We start from the raw sequence: 20,047 nt of genomic DNA, 5'->3' as shown, positions 1-20,047 counted from the left end.
TCGCTCCCCGGCAGCAAGCCTTCCCACGTGCTTCAGCAACCAGCATAATCCAGCGAGAACCTCCCTCACTCTTCAAGGTTGTCTTACAACCCTGAACATGCACAGAGTTCCTCAAAACCCATCCCACAACATCTTAACTGGCGGTTAACACCCCTGGGCCTCATATCAATTTTCTTTTGTCACCTTTAAGTAGTTATGTATGGAACACTTTCAACCGTATACTGCTATGTTTGAGAGGACACGAGTGAACTGAACGCAGCTCTGTCACAAGTTCCATAATTATAGCCCTTCTCCAAAGCTTTGGGCTGTAGGGAATACAGATTACAGCCTCTGCACCAAAAAGAAAGCTAGACCTCCAACACTTGTGGGCACCCAGGCCTTAGGAGTCACCTTAGGTACCGGCATTGATGATCAACATTACAAGACTACATATTCCTAAAGAACCAGCAGTCCTAGGCCTCAAACCAAGCACCTCTGTCACAGGGACTTCCCAGCGACCGAGACATGAGCTGCTGACTAACCAGGGTGCATCTCAACAGACCACTCCAACGCAGCACTGCTCCCCTTCTACTTCCATAGATGCTAATGGCTACAACAAAAGAAATTTCACAGTCCTTCTTAAAATGCTACAGTGTAGTTCAAAAACTGGCACAATTATTCTGTTGAGTCATTTTTCTGCTTATGATGTTTGTATGTAAACATCAAGAGTAACATAGGAAAAAAAGAATTTGCTATTTAAAGGTTGCTCTGTATATACCCAGTGTATTACCATATACATGTGTCTGTGTTCTTGGGAACTAGAAATGTTTATCTTAACAACAGGCTGTGGAATTTTAGGAAACCAAGCCAATTATTCATGGCTTAGTGCCATTAAAGTCAAAGTCACACTAGCAAAGATTTTGGAACAGAGTTTTTTAGAAAATTCCAGGGGCATTAACATGAACATGGCAAAAGCAACACTTTGATGCAGTCTTTAAAAAAAAAAAAAAAAAAAAAAGTCTCCTTACAAGGTAAGAACTATACAAAAGCACAACACAAGTCAAGGGGTAAAAATGCAAATTAAATGTAATACACGCTCTGGTTCTGCTTCATTTGCAGACTAAACTATCTTACTTATTTATGCAATGAAGCTGAAATTCAGCATTGTGGCTTTCCCCAAAGGACCACAGAAATTCAAATCTGAAGTCACTCGATACACAGGGATTAAATGGTTCCAAACAATCTGGAAATAACTGCAATAACCCTTAAACATGGCGTTTCTTGAAGTTGTCCTCAAATTCCTGTATGCATATACATATTCTCCAAAATGCACAACGGACTGAAGTTTCATGCCCGGTACTCTTACCGCAGTCATGGCATAGGCAGTACGAAAGCACTCGACCAAACTGCCCCCTGCCAGATCCTGCTCTATTGTAAATCTCTGTTGATGGAGACCTAAAACTATTATAAGTGGACTAGGCAAGCCAACCTGCTTACCAACCAGTCAATTCGGTTTCCCACTTATCAGCATGCCTTATGGCTTATTCATATCTTAGCACCCAGTCAGAAAGCACTCTGAGTATACCAGCAGCCTCAGGCAAGCAACCGAGCCAGCCTTCCGTGAGGGGAAACAGTTCTTTGATGAACCTTATTCCTATATGTCAAGGGTTGGTTTTTTTTTTTTCTGTGTGTACTCTACAACTTAATTGAAAGACTGAAATTTCTCTGAAATTGAAAGTTTTCACTATAGTATCAAAACCAACCTTTGTTCAGGCAATAAAAGAAACCAGACAAATGTACTAAAATATTACAGACACATGGTAAAGGTGAAAGTGCACAGAACAACATGTACGTTTACAAGGCTGGAAAATACAGCATTTGAAGCACTACTTCATTCACCTGAAAAATATAAAGTTATCACTAATGTTCCCCACCCCAGTTCAAAAGAAAGCCTCTCTCAATAAAAACATCTTAGGATGCTTAGAAATTTCTTGCTTCAAAATGTTTTTTCATTATATAAATCTGGCAAAGCAAAGGTCCCATCAGCCTCAGCACCACAATTAGGAATCATTTTCCTCTGCACAATACACATACTCTATCACAAGCAAGGTTATCATTCCAAATACTAACATTCCTCAAAATAACAAAAATATTTACTCAGATTTAAGATCGGAACATCTTCTGGACTTTTAGTACTCACAGTTACATTTGAAGAAGACTATATTTAACACCACAGGAAAGTATCACTAAAACCAAAGTAATTGCCTGACTATTTTAAGACTTTTGCCCTTTTTGCTTGTGCACTAAGAAGCAAGCTTCTGTCAAGGGAGCTATGGAAGATTCAGAGTTCTAGATCAACAAGAAAAATGGAAAGCAAGGCCTACAAGTACAACCCTGAATATAAACACAGGATTTCCTGAAAGGAACAGACCTCTTTACCTACTCTCTAAGTTCCCCATATAGATTGCTCATTTGACATACAAACTCTTATTTGAGCTAAAAAAGGTAAAATGGCCACCAAGATTTGACGCTGAAGCCAGTAATACTAAAAAATGCCTTGAAACTGTGCACCCTCAATTTCATTATTTAGCCTTCATTACAATTTTAGGTTCTCCTGTACAGTATGTTCTAGTACCACACCTCAAAGCTTTATCCCATCTCTTTTACTGTCAAGACAGATTATTAAACTTTCCTTGCTATTAAATAAGGTCTGGGGAGCGCTTCCTTACAGCTTGGTGTGTCTGACAGGGAAAAATTAACTTGCTTGGAAAGGGCTGCACATCACATCATTAACAGAGAATTTTTAGAAAAATACTTCTGTATTTTACACAGGCACTGGCTTCCCTGAAACAAAGTCACCTTTTAACTCCTCCTACAGTTCATGTAAAATAGCTTCTGATTTACATTTAGTCATGCTTTAAGCACAAGCAAGGTGACATATTACAGTTTTTCTGCCTGAGGGTTTGGCTTCCAGTAGAATTTTCAGCAACAAATGCTGAAACAACATTAAAAAGCACACTCAGTAACAGCAGCAGAGATCTCCAGGCCATCACTTGTCCAATAAAGCCAAAACTTGTTTGTGTTTAACCATTTCTTGGTCACCCCTTTGGTCAGAAGAACAACAGGAGTCCAAACAGTTCACTCAGCAGTTGAAGCAAAAGACAACTGTATCCCAAAGAGAAAACTGCAGTTATCTCCCCTACCAGGATGCTGGGAATTAAACATTGTAGTTATTCCTACCGCAGAGTAGAGACACAGGTACACTAGACCACCCCCACTTTCCTTGCTGTTCTGAATCCAGACTCTGTTTTCAAAAGCATACTGTTTATCCGCCTGTACCAACAAACCACAGGGTTCAAAGACACAACCCTCAATTTCTACTAAGAACCATTTTCTGTTCTCCTCAGTAAAATATTCTGCCATCACTTTGAAACTACCAGTTTGTGATATTCCATTTTTCTTCTGTGTGCTCTTAGGTCTCCGTAAGGTTCCACAGTCCATAGCAGTGAAGCTCAGTTTTTATGCACCTGTCCCTCACCATGGAAACAGAAATGGAAGGAAAAAAAATAGCATGCACATACCTAATTTATATTATTGAATAAAAAAATCAAAGTACCCTACTGATAGCCATTATTAAGCTGGAATCTCCACAGTCAAAACAGGAAGCACAGCAAGCCTCCCGTGACTCAGGCCTAGCAATAATTCCCTTGCAAACTTCCATCGTCATCAACACCAGCAACTGATGTGTCAAGGCCAAAACAAGCCACTGACCCATAGTTTAAAAAGGCAGCCAGCTCCTAAGCAGCACTAGGTCTAGCATAGCCCCCCCAGAGTGAACGTCTTAGTAATGACAAGCAGCACCAGAATCTTCCTGGAGTTCTCCTTGTTTTAAGAGATCCACACGCTTCCATCCTAGGTCTGCAGTTCCACTGCTCGTGCCCTTGCTCCAAAGTTACAGTTCAGTCCAGACTCCACAGCCACCAAAATTCTCACCAGCTGCCTGCACAGCCCCTGCTCACAGCCCAAGCAATCTCTGCAATTTCAGTAAGACATGGTGCCACCTTCCCAGGGGTATGAGCCAGTGCTGAAATGCTCTCCGCCTCAGCCTCACTCTACCTACACTGACTGCAGTAGAAACACAAAGGTTTATTAATAAGCAGGAGGAAAAGGTCAGCAATTTCACTTGGATCCACAACTTTCTAGCTCAGTTGCACAGTATGCCAGAAGGGCCAGATAAGACACAGGCTTTCCCAGAACATACCATGAAACTCCCACAGAATCCTACTGCTAAATAAGTGCTTATACAGCCACATCGATACAGAACAGAAGGGTGTTTACAACTCCTACCAATTTCAGATAATCCATGCTAAATCTACAGTGAGGTCGTAAAACAAGTCCAGCAACAGACAACCGGCACTACATTTCTGGGAGGATTTTTGCAGAGTTCTCTCCTTTGAACTTTCGCACAGTGTCATTTCATAGATTTCCATTCTTCCTCTATCTTTACATAATGTTCAGACCTGAAGGCACTAAAAAAACAACAGAGCTGTTCATTAGCTTTACAAAGGCCTATACAGAGATAACAATTTACAAGGCAATTAAGCCATACAAAACCCAAATCCATAGCTAGAACAAAGAAGAGTATTTTCTTGCTGCTAGAATGCATACATGGAAGTTTATATAGAGTGCATATATTTATTGGCATGGTGTTTAGCTGCAGGTTTCTGAATTCAGACAGATTTTTCCTCTTTCCTCTTACAAAAGTTTATTCTTATTAGGCAAGGACCTTGTTTTTGCAGTCATGCATCACAACAATGTCACTGAAGACATATGAATCTGTTCCACTGAGTTCTTGAAAAGTATTTATTTATTTATTTACAATTCTGGTTAAAATAACATAGATGCACATTAGTGCACAGTGGTAGAGTATATCCTCACAGATGAAGGCAAGACAGGACTTTGAACATGCTCTACCCTTGCTCCAAATGTACCTGAAGACATTACAGCTGGGCAGCACTGCCCCGTCGTTCACGGTGCAAAAAGGCAAGTGGAGGACACCGGACACACCATTATGTTCCTCTGCACAGCCACCAGACTCAGCGACAGGCATACGTACGCCATCAAGTCTTTAAAACCAAACATGTAATGGTTAGCTACCACATTCCAGTTTGCATTCATCATCAGTTCCCCTTGCTGCAAGATAAGGGGCACCACCATAGCCACCAGTTTTTAACTATTATGGTCTGTGTTCTTCAAAAAAATTACAGATGTAAAAATAAAACAGAACTTTAGCTTAGCAATTTTGCATGTTACCCAGAGTACCTCACACATTCTACGTGACAGTGGGCAGAAAACACCTGACCCAACACAGCTGAAGTGCCACACACATAATTTTCTTACAAACATCCTACATAGGCAAAGTTGCACCACCAGATTAAGCCCCAAAAAATCCACATGACTGCACATGGAGCACAAAAGTCAGTCACCATACAATAATCTCGGCATGACCAATGCCCACGAGTTAAAATGAAGAAAGATGATCTTCAGCATGAATGCATTCTGACTGGCCAGAAGAAAGAAAAACAAACATTTTGAAAGTTATTCTGAACTGAGAAAAAATGAAAAAAGAAAGTTGTTCCATATTAGATAGTTGATACTACCCCAGTATGAGGAGATAGTATGGTGGAATATATAAAACCTAACAATTAATAGTAAGAAGAGAGGTGGCTCACAGTTCAGCTCAGACGCCTGCACATCTTCTATTGCGTGGAATGTTACTTTATGAAACACTGCAACAACTGACTGAGCCTACCTTACTTTATCTTTGGTGTCCCCACAGCAATGAAACACACATCACAGAAATGTTTCTGCTATGTGGCAGCATTCCCAGGTATGTTATTTAGAGAAATCTCAAACAACTTTGAATTCCATTTTAAATTCTCTACCTGCAGGTTTTATTTGCAAAGATAAACATGCAAGTGAAGCAAACAACATCCATTCAGCCATGCACATGGTGAGTGAAACACTGGGGGTGATCTTTGACTTCAGCACTATATCAAAACACACATTAAAAATAACAAAACGTTGGAAGGGAGGAAGGGGAAAAGCACGGCAATGTATTTAGGGGAGACTCACTAGCTATTCTGCCACCAAGAACTAACAGCATCTTTCCTGCCCTGAGTTCATAATGCAGCACATAAACATGTAAACTGGTTTATCTTACCTCAGATGTCTGTTTTATAGAATAGTTCTGTGAACAAAATACATCAAATTGAAACTCACAAGAGTTTTTTAAATATCAGATTTTAAATATTAAAAAGCTGCTTTTAGCCAAGTATCACAGTTAAATTAAAGGTTCCACAATTTATAACAACTTCCTTTTTCAGTGGCACTGTTGTCCACATCTCCCTTCCCTGGTTGCTACGCAATCAGGAAAAAGCCTGGCATATAAGCAAATGCAGTGTACAAATTAATAAAACTCCAACTTCACAAAATCATAGAACGGCTTGGGTTGGAAGGGACCTTAAAGATCACCCAGTTCCAACTCCCCTGCCATGGGCAGGGACACCTTCTGCTAGACCAGATTGCTCAAAGCCCCATCCAACCTGGCCTCGAACGCTTCCAGGGATGGGGCATCCACAGCTTCTCTGGGCAACCTGTTCCAGTGTCTCACCACCTCATAGTGAAGAATTTATTCCCTATGTCTAATCCAAATGTACCCTTTTTCAGTTTATAGCCCTTACCCCTTGTCCTAGCACTACAAGTAAAAAGCCCCTCTCCAGCTTTCTTGTGGGCCCCTTTAAGTATGAAGGAGCTGTCTCTTCTCAGGGCTGAACAACCTCAACTCTCTCAGTCTGTCTTCATAGATGTGCTCCCTCCTCTGATCATCTTTGTGGCCCTCCTATGGACTTGCTCCAACAAGTCCATGTCACTTTATCCAACCTGTCTCAGGTCAGAGCCTTTCCACTAATGCACAGTGAAAACGAGCACTTCTCAGATTCACTCTAGTTAAATGCTGTCAGTCGGCAGAGATACAGGCAGCCTTTGAACATCATCATCACAGTGCAAAAGGAAGTTGCTGCCAATGCAATTTACTCATTTCCCCTCAATAACAGAGATTATTCCTAGCTGGATGCTAGCCAGCAAACCTGAGAAAAGTGCATTTTCTTTGCAAGTTACCAGGAAATAACAACATATAAAAAAATAGACAAAACAGCTGGGAATGAAAGGTACCTCCCCCCCCCCGCCCCCCCCCCCCCCTTTCCCATTCCAAACTGTTGGCAGCTCCCTTTTACAGCTCTCTGCCAGGGATCTGTCCCCCAGTGACTCTAAGAATCTAACCAGACAGCTAAAAATAGCTTCTCAACTACAAGACATGTACATTATCAGTGGAAAACATTTCTGTAGACCTAGTAATAGCCCCACAGCTCAGTCTGGTGACACAAGAAATTGAAGAGGCAGACTAAAGAATGCTTTGTCAGGTTAGGGAAGCCTTTAATGCATTCCCATCCATGTCCATCAGACAGATGTGTATTTTTTTCTCCAGGTGACAGATACTTTACAGGCAGTCTTGTGTAATAACATTATATGACAATTTGTAGGCAAGTGCAACATTCCCAACACTCGAAGTCATTTTTCTCACTATAAAACAATAATAAAGCAGACAAGAGATTATAAGACTTGCCCAGGTCACTTTTGTATGGATACCCATGTTGTGGGTTCTGCTGCTTCACTGCACACTATGATCACTACAGGAAAAATGCACATGTGATCCTCCATTACCCAAAGTTTGGAGCTACAGAATTAAAGGCCGGTTACAGTCTCAAGGTACACAAGGCATGTTTCCACCAAACCGTGAGAAAGGAGAGTAATTTTTACAGCACTTCATGAAATGAAAGAGTGCTTTAACACCAAAAACATCCAGTTGCTTGTTCTCCTTGCCATCTCTAGAACTGAGTTCTCTGGTTTAACAGCAAGAATTTAATGGAATAATGGATTGGTCTGGTGTCCAAAACATTTGTACATAAAAACATTTGGTCTGGATTTTTTGAGGTAGCTGTAACAAAATCTACCTCTAATACAAATGAATTGGAGATTGAGGCTGTCCTTTGCATAGATGTTCACTGAAAAACCCAAGATGGTAATTTCTGATCAGTAGCAAAGCAATGCAATATTGTTCAATACAGAAAAAATATAAACATTGCCCTCCTTTCACCTTCAAAAAAAATCAGGTTTATGCTAACCAATAGATGCTAATCACTTCTAAATTATGGTAAATGGAAATATAACAGAGACATGACATCTTCAGACATTGCATAAAATGGCATTCTGCACTGCGTCACTGTGCTAAGGCACCATTCAAAATTTTCAAGATGTCTTAATAATAACATTGACTCATATTATCTGCATTTTAGGTTTTTTTTTAACTCAAAAGGAACTTGCCATCTCTCAGAAAAACACAGGAAAAGTTAGCAAGGCTTTGAAACCTCACACGCAAAACTGTCCTCCCTATATAGACCACAAACTTCTTCAATCTCCACCACTCACTGCTACCAGAGGAGTTGCCCAAAATGAATGGAACAACAGAGTTCTCATGTCATTACAGCAAAAACTCTGCAACCCATCACAACAGCCTTGGTTTGACTCTTACTACCAGCTTGATTCTATTTGGTTCACAGAAGTCAGCTTTGTTAACAAAGCATTTTAAGTAGTGAAGCAGTCACCATCAACTTCAAAAGTTTTGAAACATAAAGGTGTCCTATTTACTCCATCTCTGTTTTTGCATGGGTGTAGAGGTATTTTAACTCATGGAAAACAAAAACAACTTTCATAACTGTTACCTCCAAAGCTGAATCTCTGGTTAGGAAGTTATAGATCCATAAGTACAGTTACATGTCATAAACTGTGATCACATTAAGGGCTGTCATTTTAAGAAGTCCGGGAGTGATATCAACACCACCTACTCCAGACTTTGAACACATGCTTCAGAAGCATTTTTTCTTGTACAGTTTAAATCCCCAGCTGCTTCCAGACGAACAATATCATTTTATCGCAAATAAATTCCTGTGTAGAGTTGAACTGATACTTGAAAAAAAAAAAAAAAAAAAAAGAGAAATGTTTTATTAACTGAAGATTTAAGAGCACGGGTGGGGTTTTCTCCCAAGCTCAGTGTAAATTTTAGCAAAGCAGAACTTTCCATGGCTACTGTAAACATACAAGGAATCCATCTGTCCATTTGTTTTTCCCATGACACTTTTGTAAGAGGGCAAGTCACATCAGTTACACTATGACCCTCCTACTGATGTTATGTTAATGACCATACCAGAAACCAGAAGTTTTCTGAACTGAGTTAAAAATTACTGTGCTGTTAATGTAATAACTGTTATTTGATGTTACAGTATTGGGAAACATACAAGTAAACCAGTGCTTAGGCATAACTTAAAAAAAAAAAAAAAGTAGGAATCCCAGTGAACTTGCATCCTTTTTTAACAGGCAGAGTGAAGAATTTGTCTGTTCTAAAGACTGCCATTTCAAGATTAACATTTAAACTCAAGGGTTGTTTGGTTTGGTTTGGGGGTTTTTGGGGTGGGGTGGGGTGGTGGTGTTTTGTTTTACATTGCAAGGAGGGCACTGAAAGGGCGATGCATCTGAATTAATTTACCTGCTTCCCTCTCAACTTTGAGATGTGCACTTTCCCTACATTTGCCATCTCTCTCACTGCTTCACTTGTGGGAAGAACAAGAAAGGCCATGTTCAAAAGTCACCCACACTTCTCAGCAAGCAGAAAGATAATCTGACCAGAGCACCTACTTGTTTCATATTCCCAGTCCAAGCTACCAGGAGTGTCACCAAACGTTTGCTTAAGACTCCACTGAAAAATGGCTAAACCAGACCAAGTGTCAGTATTGGAAGGCCGATTTTCCTTCACTCTCCCTGGTACCCTGAGGTGTAGATGTGCAGTAACAGTTGCTGATGTACTGCATTTCCTGAGAATAAAGAGCGGGGTTAAGGGAGGAAAGCAAACAATCTGGCCAGAAACAAAAATAAGCTCAACTTCTCTTATATCAATACATGTCTAAATTAGAGTTTCCACATGCTGAGCTATCTATATTAAGCCTCTCAGGCCAGTCTTCCACTAAATTAAGCTCTTGAGTGGCTTAAAGTTCACATGATTTTTAGAGCCTAACTAGGCAGCTATTCTTTCTGCATCTCCTGTATTGAAACTTTGTCAGCTCCTTTTTTCAACTTCAGGACCAGCTCTCTGATGAAACCTTTCATGTGTGAAGTCAAACGACATCAGGAAGCACATTTCATCTCTTTTAGAGAAAAAAGATTTCAGAATGAGGTGGGATCAAAGAGAACAGCATCACAGTTGATGAGGAAATAGTTTCAGTATTTAAAAATATAATAATAGAAATGCATTTCATTTTGAATGAAATGTATTGTGGTTTCCCTATCACTTCTAATCCTCCAGTTTTCCCAGTAATTCCTGTACAGCCCCATGATGATTTGAAGGCAAGCTGTACTGTTTTAAAAGGCCACATATTCACCTCAGTCTTTAATTTGTATTTGAAATGTGTTGCCTCAGAATAATTCTAACCAAAGTTCTAATTAAGAAGGCTAGTAAGCATATTATAAATCAATCCAAATACTCTCAGTTTTGTTTAAAGACTGAAGTTATTCTGTTTTCTTCCTAGTCTGCAAAGACTGCAAGTCTTAGTACAGACCCACCCTTTGCTTTTATCCAAGCTCCCTTCACACATTTCGAACCAGCTGCTCGCTGAACAAAACCTCCTGACTACAGAGCAGTTTCTAACAGCACCTGCCACATTTCCTCTGCCTGCAACTTTTCTTCTTAGTATCTGTGTTATGTAATGCCACGTTTTGCGACACAGTTCACCCAAAATAAATAAAACCGATTTCCACTGCAGTCCATATCACAGCAGTACAGACATTAAGCATATGGGATACACAAGGAGGGGAAGGGGAGTGGTTTCAGGAGAAATAGAAGTCCATTGAAAGTATTTCTGATTTTAACATGTTCCCTCAAAAAGGCTTTCTCCACAAGGACTGAAAATTGCTCAACACCTGTGCAAGGCAGGAGTTCCTCTGTATGCTAGAGATAGATAAAAAAAAGTGGGGACAAACTCTGAATGACTGATGAATACCAGCACCTCACGGGAAGTACACGTAACAAAAAGAAACAAGAAGTGTGGGTGAGTGAACAGGGAGACTACAAACTTTGTAGTCACTGTACATTTATGTTCTTTATAGGGAGGTGAAACAGAAATTTACAAGAAGAGAAACCAAGACATACGAAAATGAACAACAACAACAAAAAAAAAATCTATCAGATTTATTTCACCCAAGGACACTATAGAATTTTAGTCTAGTTGCTATGGACAAGGGCTCCTACTAGAATTTAAGACTCTTCAGTTGCAATGCAATCCTACCTGAATAAGTGGGGACAGAGAAGGACGAGAGTAAAAAGAGCCAACAAGAAGGGTATTGTTAGCCTGATATGAACTCCATCTCTGTCCAACTGCAATTACAATCCTGTAACTTACCAAGTCATGTTACAGGTGCTAACAACTCTAAAACAAAGTCAGTCTCATCTCATTCCCTTTGCTCTCCTACAATAGTCTAAACCAACTATAGCACTGAGATTTTCGAGTGTGTTCAGGATTTTAGGCATTGCAGGGAGTGCCAGTCTAAAGCATTTCTCTAAAGTTTTAAAATGTAAAGCTTTTTATTAAGAAATGTCAACTTCCTTCAAGTCAGTCAATCACAGAGCAAGGAACAGCTATTATGGGCGTTGTTCCAAAGCTGAAAAGCTCCCAAAGATGGAAAGCCCTTTAAACTATTTTGTCTCCGAGATGAAACGGGGTTTGTTACAAAGAACATGTAAAAAATTAACTTGATTTCTTGGTTTAACTTGATTAGAAGCAGTTGCAAATTTTTTACAAATTCAGTAAACATACTAATTCTTTTAACAGAGTTCAGACACAGATAAGTTGTGGAGTAGTAAAAATAACTAGTTAACTGTAAGGAGTTCTTCCTCATTTGATTGCAGCAATGAAGATTATTACATTAAAATTCATTAGTATGCAAACAAATTCATAGCAGCAATGTTGGGGGCAGGGATGTCTAAATAGCTTTCCTACCTTCCAGCCACCAAAACACAAGAACTCTTCAACAGTAATCTAGTATTTTAGAGTGATCAAGATTTAAAAGATAATTCTTCAAGAAAAATTCTATGAAGAAAATAGTTCACACCATTCCAAATTCATGCAGTAATTTTTAACCATTTTGCATTTTTCTGTTTTACACTCCTGGTGTCTAATTTAAATACAGATAAGAAAAGCAAACTCAAACCACATTCAGAAAATAAGCTTAATGTAATGATGACATCCCCAGCACAAGTTATCTTGTGTTTCAAAAGAAACACTTGTGTCTAAGCTCCTTATATTGTAGGAATTTCTATTTTAACAATAGAATTAAGTCCAGGATACCAGTTAGATGGGCACCATTCGTAGCCTACTCCAGTAAACAGGCCCAAAGTTACCAAAGCATCTATCAGCATATGCAGAGATTAATACACATAGCAGATAAACACATTTCCTGCTTCTGGTGCTCCAGGATCACCAACAGAAATCAGTGACAAATGAACTGTCCTACAAATACAGGACAGTATGAGTATCCCAAATAACTGCTATTTCTTCACAGCTGAAAGCCTTCAAAACTGTGCAAGTAATTCTGCTTTCACTGATTTGCCTGCTCCAAACACACCACTTGTTTAACAATAATACCATGATTTAAGATACCTGATGCCCATAACAGTTTCATCTGTAGCGTTAAAAAGAGTAGCTGCCTCAGATTGCTTCTGGTTTATTCTCAAAAAATTCTTACGGTGGCAGCATTTTAAATAACATGTCAGTTCACTAGAACTGCCTTCAGACTTTGAGGCAGGGAGAGAGAAAGCAGCCACAGCAAACAGTGGTCCTTGGCCCATTCAAGCATAGTACACTGTCGATGCCTTGCTTTTGCAGACGAAAGCATTAAGTCTTTTCCTCTGCCCCATCAGAACAAAACCTGTATCTGACAACACAACAGCAGCTCAGCTCAGCATTATTAGAGAGAGACCAGGCAGCGTTATGCCGTGCAATAGCTGAAAAACAGCATTCAACTAAACTGCAGAGTAAGGGAAACCAAAAAGTACTAAAGCAGCGTTTGCCGTGTTCCCTTCCCTTGTCTGAGTTAATTTAAAACGTGGCTAGCAATGCCTCTGCACACACTACCTATATACCACACCCAAAGCTAAGCTCTAAGAGAGACAAACAGTGTAAGGGGATTACAGCTCAGCAGCAGCCATTGCTGTACCTGGTTTGCAATTCTTTTTGCTCTTGATCATCTGCACAGCATTCTTCCTTTCTTGAGCGTCCTTTTCCCTTCCAGAATGTCACCATTTGGCTAGCAGGCTTCTTTAAGTGTTGCTTCTATTTGTGTTTCCCCCCACATGAACAGTTCGTGATGCTGTAAGGTCATTTGAATGCAATTGTAACTTTGGCTCACAGACAAGTTTCCTCACCCTCTCTTGGCAGAGCAGTTACACAAACTACCAAACTGAGTCAAAAAGAAAGGGATGGACTACTCCTCTCTTCAGTCTGCTGCATTAAAACCCTGACCTTTTGAGCATTTTACAGTATCCACATCATTAATCATGTCCAAAATCTTTAGTTTGAGCACTGAGTACTATAGACAACTGAACACAAACACCCTCTGGACAGAACAGATGGTAGCAAATCTTTTCCTCTTAAACATCACATAGAAAGCATAAACAGGGAAGTGTATACCATAATGAAAACACTACAAAATGTTTCCAGAGTCTTCAAAAAAGCTGTAAGATTTATCTATAGAGCAAAATAAAGCAGTACTTTAAAACTGCACACATTTCAAAAGACTAAGGCTTTCTGCTGAAAGTCTTGAAACTTCAAGAAGAAATGAGAGAACAGAGCTACGAGCCCATCTGGCAATCACGTAAGCACTCCTACAAATTCAACCACACTTTGCTGAAATTATCCTCCAAAGGGAAATCAGTCATGAACTTTGCCCTCCTCAAAATGGCATTTTTTATATAGTGCATGAGCCATCACCTCAACAAACTTCTGAGTTTTAAGAATTTGGGAATAATTTATCATTCCTCAAGAAAACTACTGAGCCATCCTCCAAGACGGGTCACAACAGTTCTTCTCAAACAGCCTCCTGTCCCCTCACATGCAGGCCAAGTTTGCAATTGCAGCCACCTCTTCTCACAGCAGCACTTCTCTTTGTGGACTGATCCAACCCTTAGGGTCAAAACACAGGATGCATAAACATTGTCTTCCAAGGGTAAGTCCGCACCAGTGACAAACCCTTGAATGTTTTTAGATATGAAATGTAATTCCCTCCCTGCAAACCTCTTCAAAACCAGATGCTCCTTCAGACAAAATAAAAGATAATGCAATTTTAAGCATTTCTTATCTGATCTTGTTTATTAGAAGTTACCTTCGTACACGTCTATCTAGATTTTTCTAAAAAGTTCAGGCCTACACCTACATCAACGGTTATTTACAGTGCTTCCTATTGCAACAAGCTTTTGGATGCTGACAACCCAACTCTAATCAAAAGAAGATTCCCCATTCTGGATTGCCTTCTTACTATATTAATACTTCAGACTCACACATGTTTTCAGATTGATTTGCATTCAAACATCTTATTATTCTTCAGTTCCAAGACTGAGCACAACTGTATGCCTGAATAACGTCCAGCCTTTAAGATACACCATCATTTACTTTATCAGTGGAGCTGCAGATATTCCTAGTGCCTTTTCACACCACCGTCTTCCTGCTTCACAACACTCCTGAGTCATGCAGTTCCGATATATTCAAGTGCAAGAACCGCTATGAGTATCAGGCTGTGATTACAGAAGACTAAAATTCACCATATGGTGAACAGTGGATTTGATGAGGTGATTTACATTTGCAAATGTAATTCTATTCTCATGTGTACTTCTATACCTCCATCTTAAACCTTAACATAAACATCTGCAAAAGGAGAAATTAAATTTGAGTGAGAGTGATAGTGAAGTAAAAAAATTTAACCAATGAAATATTTCACATAGAACTTTCAACTGAGAAAAACATTGTACCTTTTGTACTTCAAAGACAATATCTTCCCATCCCCAAGTTATTTACCCAGTTAGTTCCACTGTTAAGGAGATAATTTTTTCCAGTACCACAGAACTTTAAAAGGCAGAGATAGAAAAATATTTTTTTAAAAAAAAAAGTTTCCTTTTCCTCCCCAGGTGTGCATAAAAAAAAAAAAAAAAAGAAGGAAAGTAGTACAGCAGCAGACCTTCAGCAGTCAGGTAAAGACAATCCAGAAATAACATTTGCAGCAGCATGCAAATACAGCACTTCACTGGCCAGGGAAAGGAATAAAATACTCTTAAAAGCTGAAATGGCAGAGAAAAATATTTCTTTTCACCAACATGCAGAGCTAAGAGAAAGATTTCCTGTTCATACCCTTTGTGTATAACTTGGGATTTCCACAGATGTTTCCCTGAAATCACAGCAGATCAAGTATTTCGTGAAAATCCAATCTTTGTTTTCATTCATTCATTTCACTCATTTTTCAGTTACGCAATTTACATTTTCTAAGAACTAAGAATTTTTCAACCAACAGGAGTCCCTGTAATAGTCATCCTCCATCTGTCTTGCCCACATATCTTCAGCAGCAGGAAGATTTGCTGACACTATAATCAAGAACAAACTGACAGTAAGTTTATTTATCCTTTGCCAGGCTATGTCTGTTAAATATCCAGCGAGATTAATTAGGATTTAACTCTACAGCTGACTGGCTACTAAACCTTGTATAGATTTGAATGGGTTTATTATTTGGCAAAGTTTATCCTGAAACATAAGTCGTTGCTTTGTATGCAATCATCTGTGTGAATTGCCAGATCAGTACACGCAGACCTTCAAGGCATTCTACTCCATTTCAATTGAAAGAATTGATTTGTTGTTAAATGAAGGAATTACCAATTAGTCATCTGACTTTCCCAGGGGAAAGTAGTTTCCATCAAGACAACCTGTTGAGCAGTACCTGGGTAAACTGTTACTGAATGATCATCCCCTTGCCTTTTTTTTAATTTATTTTCAATTTACAAATACAGAAGGCATGTATAAAACCCAAAGCACATTTTCCTTAAGATACCTGCAGTACATGCAGCGAGATTAAATTCTCACAGAGATGCAATCAGCTCTGCTCCTGAAGACTGGGAAGACAAAAAGATAACTAAAAGGAGAACAGCAAATGACAGATTTGGACACCTAGGCATTACCACAGATCTAGCAAAATACAAAAACAGGACTTTTTTAAGCAATAAGCAGTTATTTCATGCTATTTACCCACTGATTTTTATGAAGAGTCACCTTGCTGATACAGTAAGATCTCCAAATCCTCAAAGCATTAACTAGATGTCTCCTGCCTACCCATAAAACCTTATGCCACCACAGCTGGAACAATCCTGTGCTGCATGACCTACATCATCCACCTGCTCACACTGCATATTCTCAAGACTCACATCATGGTGGTACAGCAGAGGTATCTGCAGTAACTTGACAGTCCATTTGCTATGGGAAAAAAAACCCCAACCAACCAACAAAACCGACCCCCATAATAAGCCTACATGCAAAACACAACATTTCTCAATTTCCTTCACCTACAACATATTTCAACTCAACATTTTTAAACTGTTTTATTTGGTAAGTTTGCAATGTAAGTTTTACTACCATCTTAGCTTGGTGGTAAGGAAAAGACCACAGTCTCTAAAAACTGCCTAAAGAGAGGTTGGAGGAAGGGAGCAGCCTCTCTGTGCTAATAACTAGCATTGCCTTACTAATGCAAGGTAACAAAAGTTTGTCATTTGTAGTAACTGCTATTAGGCACAGTGGGTGTACAGATGCAAACTGAAGTCATGGGCCAAAAAAGTTTACAGAGAAAACTGTGGATCATTTTTCCAGTTAAGTATGTCTCCTACACCACCCTTTCACACCCACACAATCAAATATGCGTTCAATCCAAAATCCTTTCCCTGCAGCTTCTGTGAAAACACTGTAAGTAGGCAGGATAAAGTATTATTCAGAACTAGAACATTTGGAATGTGTCTCAGCTTTTCAGATACTCAGACACAGTCAGTAAACAGCAGATTATTCTCTGAGCAAATGGGCTGAGTAGTAGACTGTCTTAATATTGAAAGTATAAACTAAGTTATATGGTTATTGTAAGAAATCTATAAACTAGAATACAAACAAAGTTTAGTATTAATTCAGAAAGATTTAAGATCTTGCAAAAATAGGACCGTGTGTTGTAATAACAGGAACTGTCTCCACTTTCCTCCTTGTCTAGCGCACATTTGTGGTCTAGTATTTAAAAAAGTTTAAAGTAATTCAACCTCAGAAATAAGAATAAAACAAATGCAGCTTGTTCCGCCAAAGAGTCCTCTTCTGCCTGGCAATCCTACACCACAAAAAACAGACACCAAAACGACCACCATTACCACCCTTCCAGAGACAAACACTGAAAAAACACTCAGGCCTTTGACCACTTCACATAATATAACAGAAAAAACCCTGGGGGCAGAAGTAGAAAGCAGAAGATTACAAAACATCACTCCCCGCCTCAGTTTTGTATGGTATTCCTATGGCAGTATCCATCACACCTCCATCAAGTTACCCAAGAAGTCATGCAGCTGAATTCACCTGTTCCAGACATCAGCAGGGACAGTTTTACTGAGGATTAAACCAAACCAAAGAGACTCTGGAGTCTCCTCCCCACCTCTGTCCTCTTTGCCCACATACAGTGCACTCACTACACAAGACACTAGTAGCTGCAGGTGTGTCTCCACATGATGCCCCAAGTATACAAGTGGTTTCCAGTTTCAATCAGCCACTGTGGATCCACCTTCATATTTAAGATGGAAAGAACAAGTTCTTCCTTATTCCAGAGTGTGCAAGTTTTCAATTCACACTTGGGTTTTACAACGTACACCAGAGCAGTACATTTAAAAGGAAATCTCACCACTCCGTGCGAATGTCAAAGGACAGATGTAGACGACAATCAATCCATGATGCCTACTCAGTGTATCTGAACGAAAATGGCTCTTAAAGAAAAGAAGAAAGAAGGAAACTAATGATTATTTATTGGAGAAATCAACATCTGTTTGGTAGACTTAAGATAGGTGCCTGTGCCAGGGACCTGCAGGGACTGGCTGAGCATCAAAGATCAGAGCCAGGGACAGCCAGCCTGTGGTAATGGGCAGCAGCTGCAGGAGGCTGCCACAGACATTCGGTACATCTGCCTCTACCCATGCAGGAGCCTGCTGTTCCAGATGGCAAACAGGTACTAAGGACTGTATGGCTTTTTTCTGAAATCAGTTTAAAGAAAGACAGCACAAACTCAATAGATTGTCAGCTGGTTTCAAATAAGAATTGGCTTGGTGTCATCCTGATTATGCTAAAAGCCCCCCAAACAGCATCAGGACAGTGCCAGTAGAAAAGCAGACAGCACACACATGCTATCCCTCCCTCAGGACCAAATTCCCTCTGCCTTCAATCTGTTATTAAATACCACTTGTAACTATTAAAACCAAAACATTTCAGAATAGACATCAGATTAAAAGTAAAGATAAGCATTCAATATTTATGCTTTCACCCATAATTCCACAAAAAAAATAAAGTGTACTTTTGTGGGCAGGTAACTTACATGAGCACTCAGTTGTATTTTAATCACTGAAGACAATTCCAACAAGCTCCTGGTATGCCACTAGGCAGCATAACCCTTTGTTTAGCTTGCATCTGCCAATCCAAAACACTAAACTGATCTCTTCATTTCTCAAATGTCACCACCTAACCATCAGGACTGTAAGACTGAGTTTAAGTAGCAGCCAAGTCAACCAAGGTTCCAGTTCTGCCCTCAGTTTCAGTCAAGAAACTCTAGTCTGCACTACTCTGGATACATAAAAGTAACAGTACAACACAGCAGAGTATGAAAGCTGCAAACTAAAAGACAATTTAAATTAATGTTTTGGCTAACTGCTTAAACTTTTTGGTTGGTTGGAACTGGTAAACACTAAGCCCCAACAGAGAAAAGTGTCCCTATCAGTAAGGCAAGCTGCGCTAAATTACTTATACTCCAACAAACCCATCTAACCATGCACACCCACAGAACATCTAACCTCTCCATTTGACAGCCCAGCATTGCATTCAGATACGGCACCATTTAATTATGCATCGGATTGCTAGAAAAGAATAGGACAGTTAACTTACTGCTGTTTAATGAGCACGCTCTTGTTAGTTATGAATACATTCACTGTACTCATTAAATCAGGAGGCACTGGAGTTCTGAATACATCATTAAAAGGATCCAGGAATGCTGCTGCTTTGTTCAGCATGACTACATGCTCTGCTTGACAGTTGGAAAAAGAGCAAGAAACGTAAGCCCCTTCCTGTTTGGCCAGCAGATGTAATTTTAAACTAAGAAGAGGGAGATAGTGCAGGGGATCTGCTTCTTCAGAGCTTCACTCACTTAGAACACAAGTAAGTTTGTCTTTTTACTGCTGGCTTGAAGCAGTAACATGCTCAGTACTGTAGAACAGCAACAAAAAAATGTGTCAAGCTTGGGGGAAGAGGGGATATTACAAAAAAAAAAAAAATCATAGGCCATCCTCCATACATTCAAGGAGCAGGAGTGTGCATTAATCTACCAACCTGTCAATTAGCAAAATGAACCTTCATTAAAAAAAAAAAATCACACACACCCATAATATGGTAGTTCCCACAGTATTTACAACGTATTGATTAAGGAAGGCTGAAGAGAGAGTGAAATCTGTTAGTAGGCTCCCATACATTCACACAGGGGAGATTAAGAACACACGTTCACTGAGAGGGCGAGAAATTAATCTGTCAAGGGTTGATCCATTTACCCGCAAAGATACACACCCACATCAGAATCTGTAGGTCTAAAGCAC

General features: G+C 39.6%; 1 protein-coding gene across 7 annotated transcripts in view; it reads right to left on the bottom strand.

Moving 5' to 3' along the window:
* Window positions 1–20,047, bottom strand: part of TRAK1 (trafficking kinesin protein 1) — a 141,052-nt gene that overhangs the window by 100,423 nt on the left and 20,582 nt on the right. Inside the window, exon 1 of one of the 7 annotated variants that reach the window (XM_080382628.1) lies at window positions 13,360–18,049. The exons of the other annotated variants lie outside the window; for them this stretch is intronic. Coding sequence (XP_080238754.1) covers window positions 13,360–13,445 — 86 coding nt within the window. The 5' untranslated portion in view covers window positions 13,446–18,049. Of the gene's footprint in view, window positions 1–13,359; window positions 18,050–20,047 lie in introns of those variants that run through there. 7 annotated transcript variants of the gene reach the window in all.

The sequence above is a fragment of the Falco punctatus genome (assembly GCF_963210335.1).
Source record: "Falco punctatus genome assembly, chromosome: 4".
Classification (NCBI taxonomy): domain Eukaryota; kingdom Metazoa; phylum Chordata; class Aves; order Falconiformes; family Falconidae; genus Falco; species Falco punctatus.
Note: the sequence above shows the minus strand (reverse complement) of the source record. Positions and strands in the feature narration are given on the sequence as shown.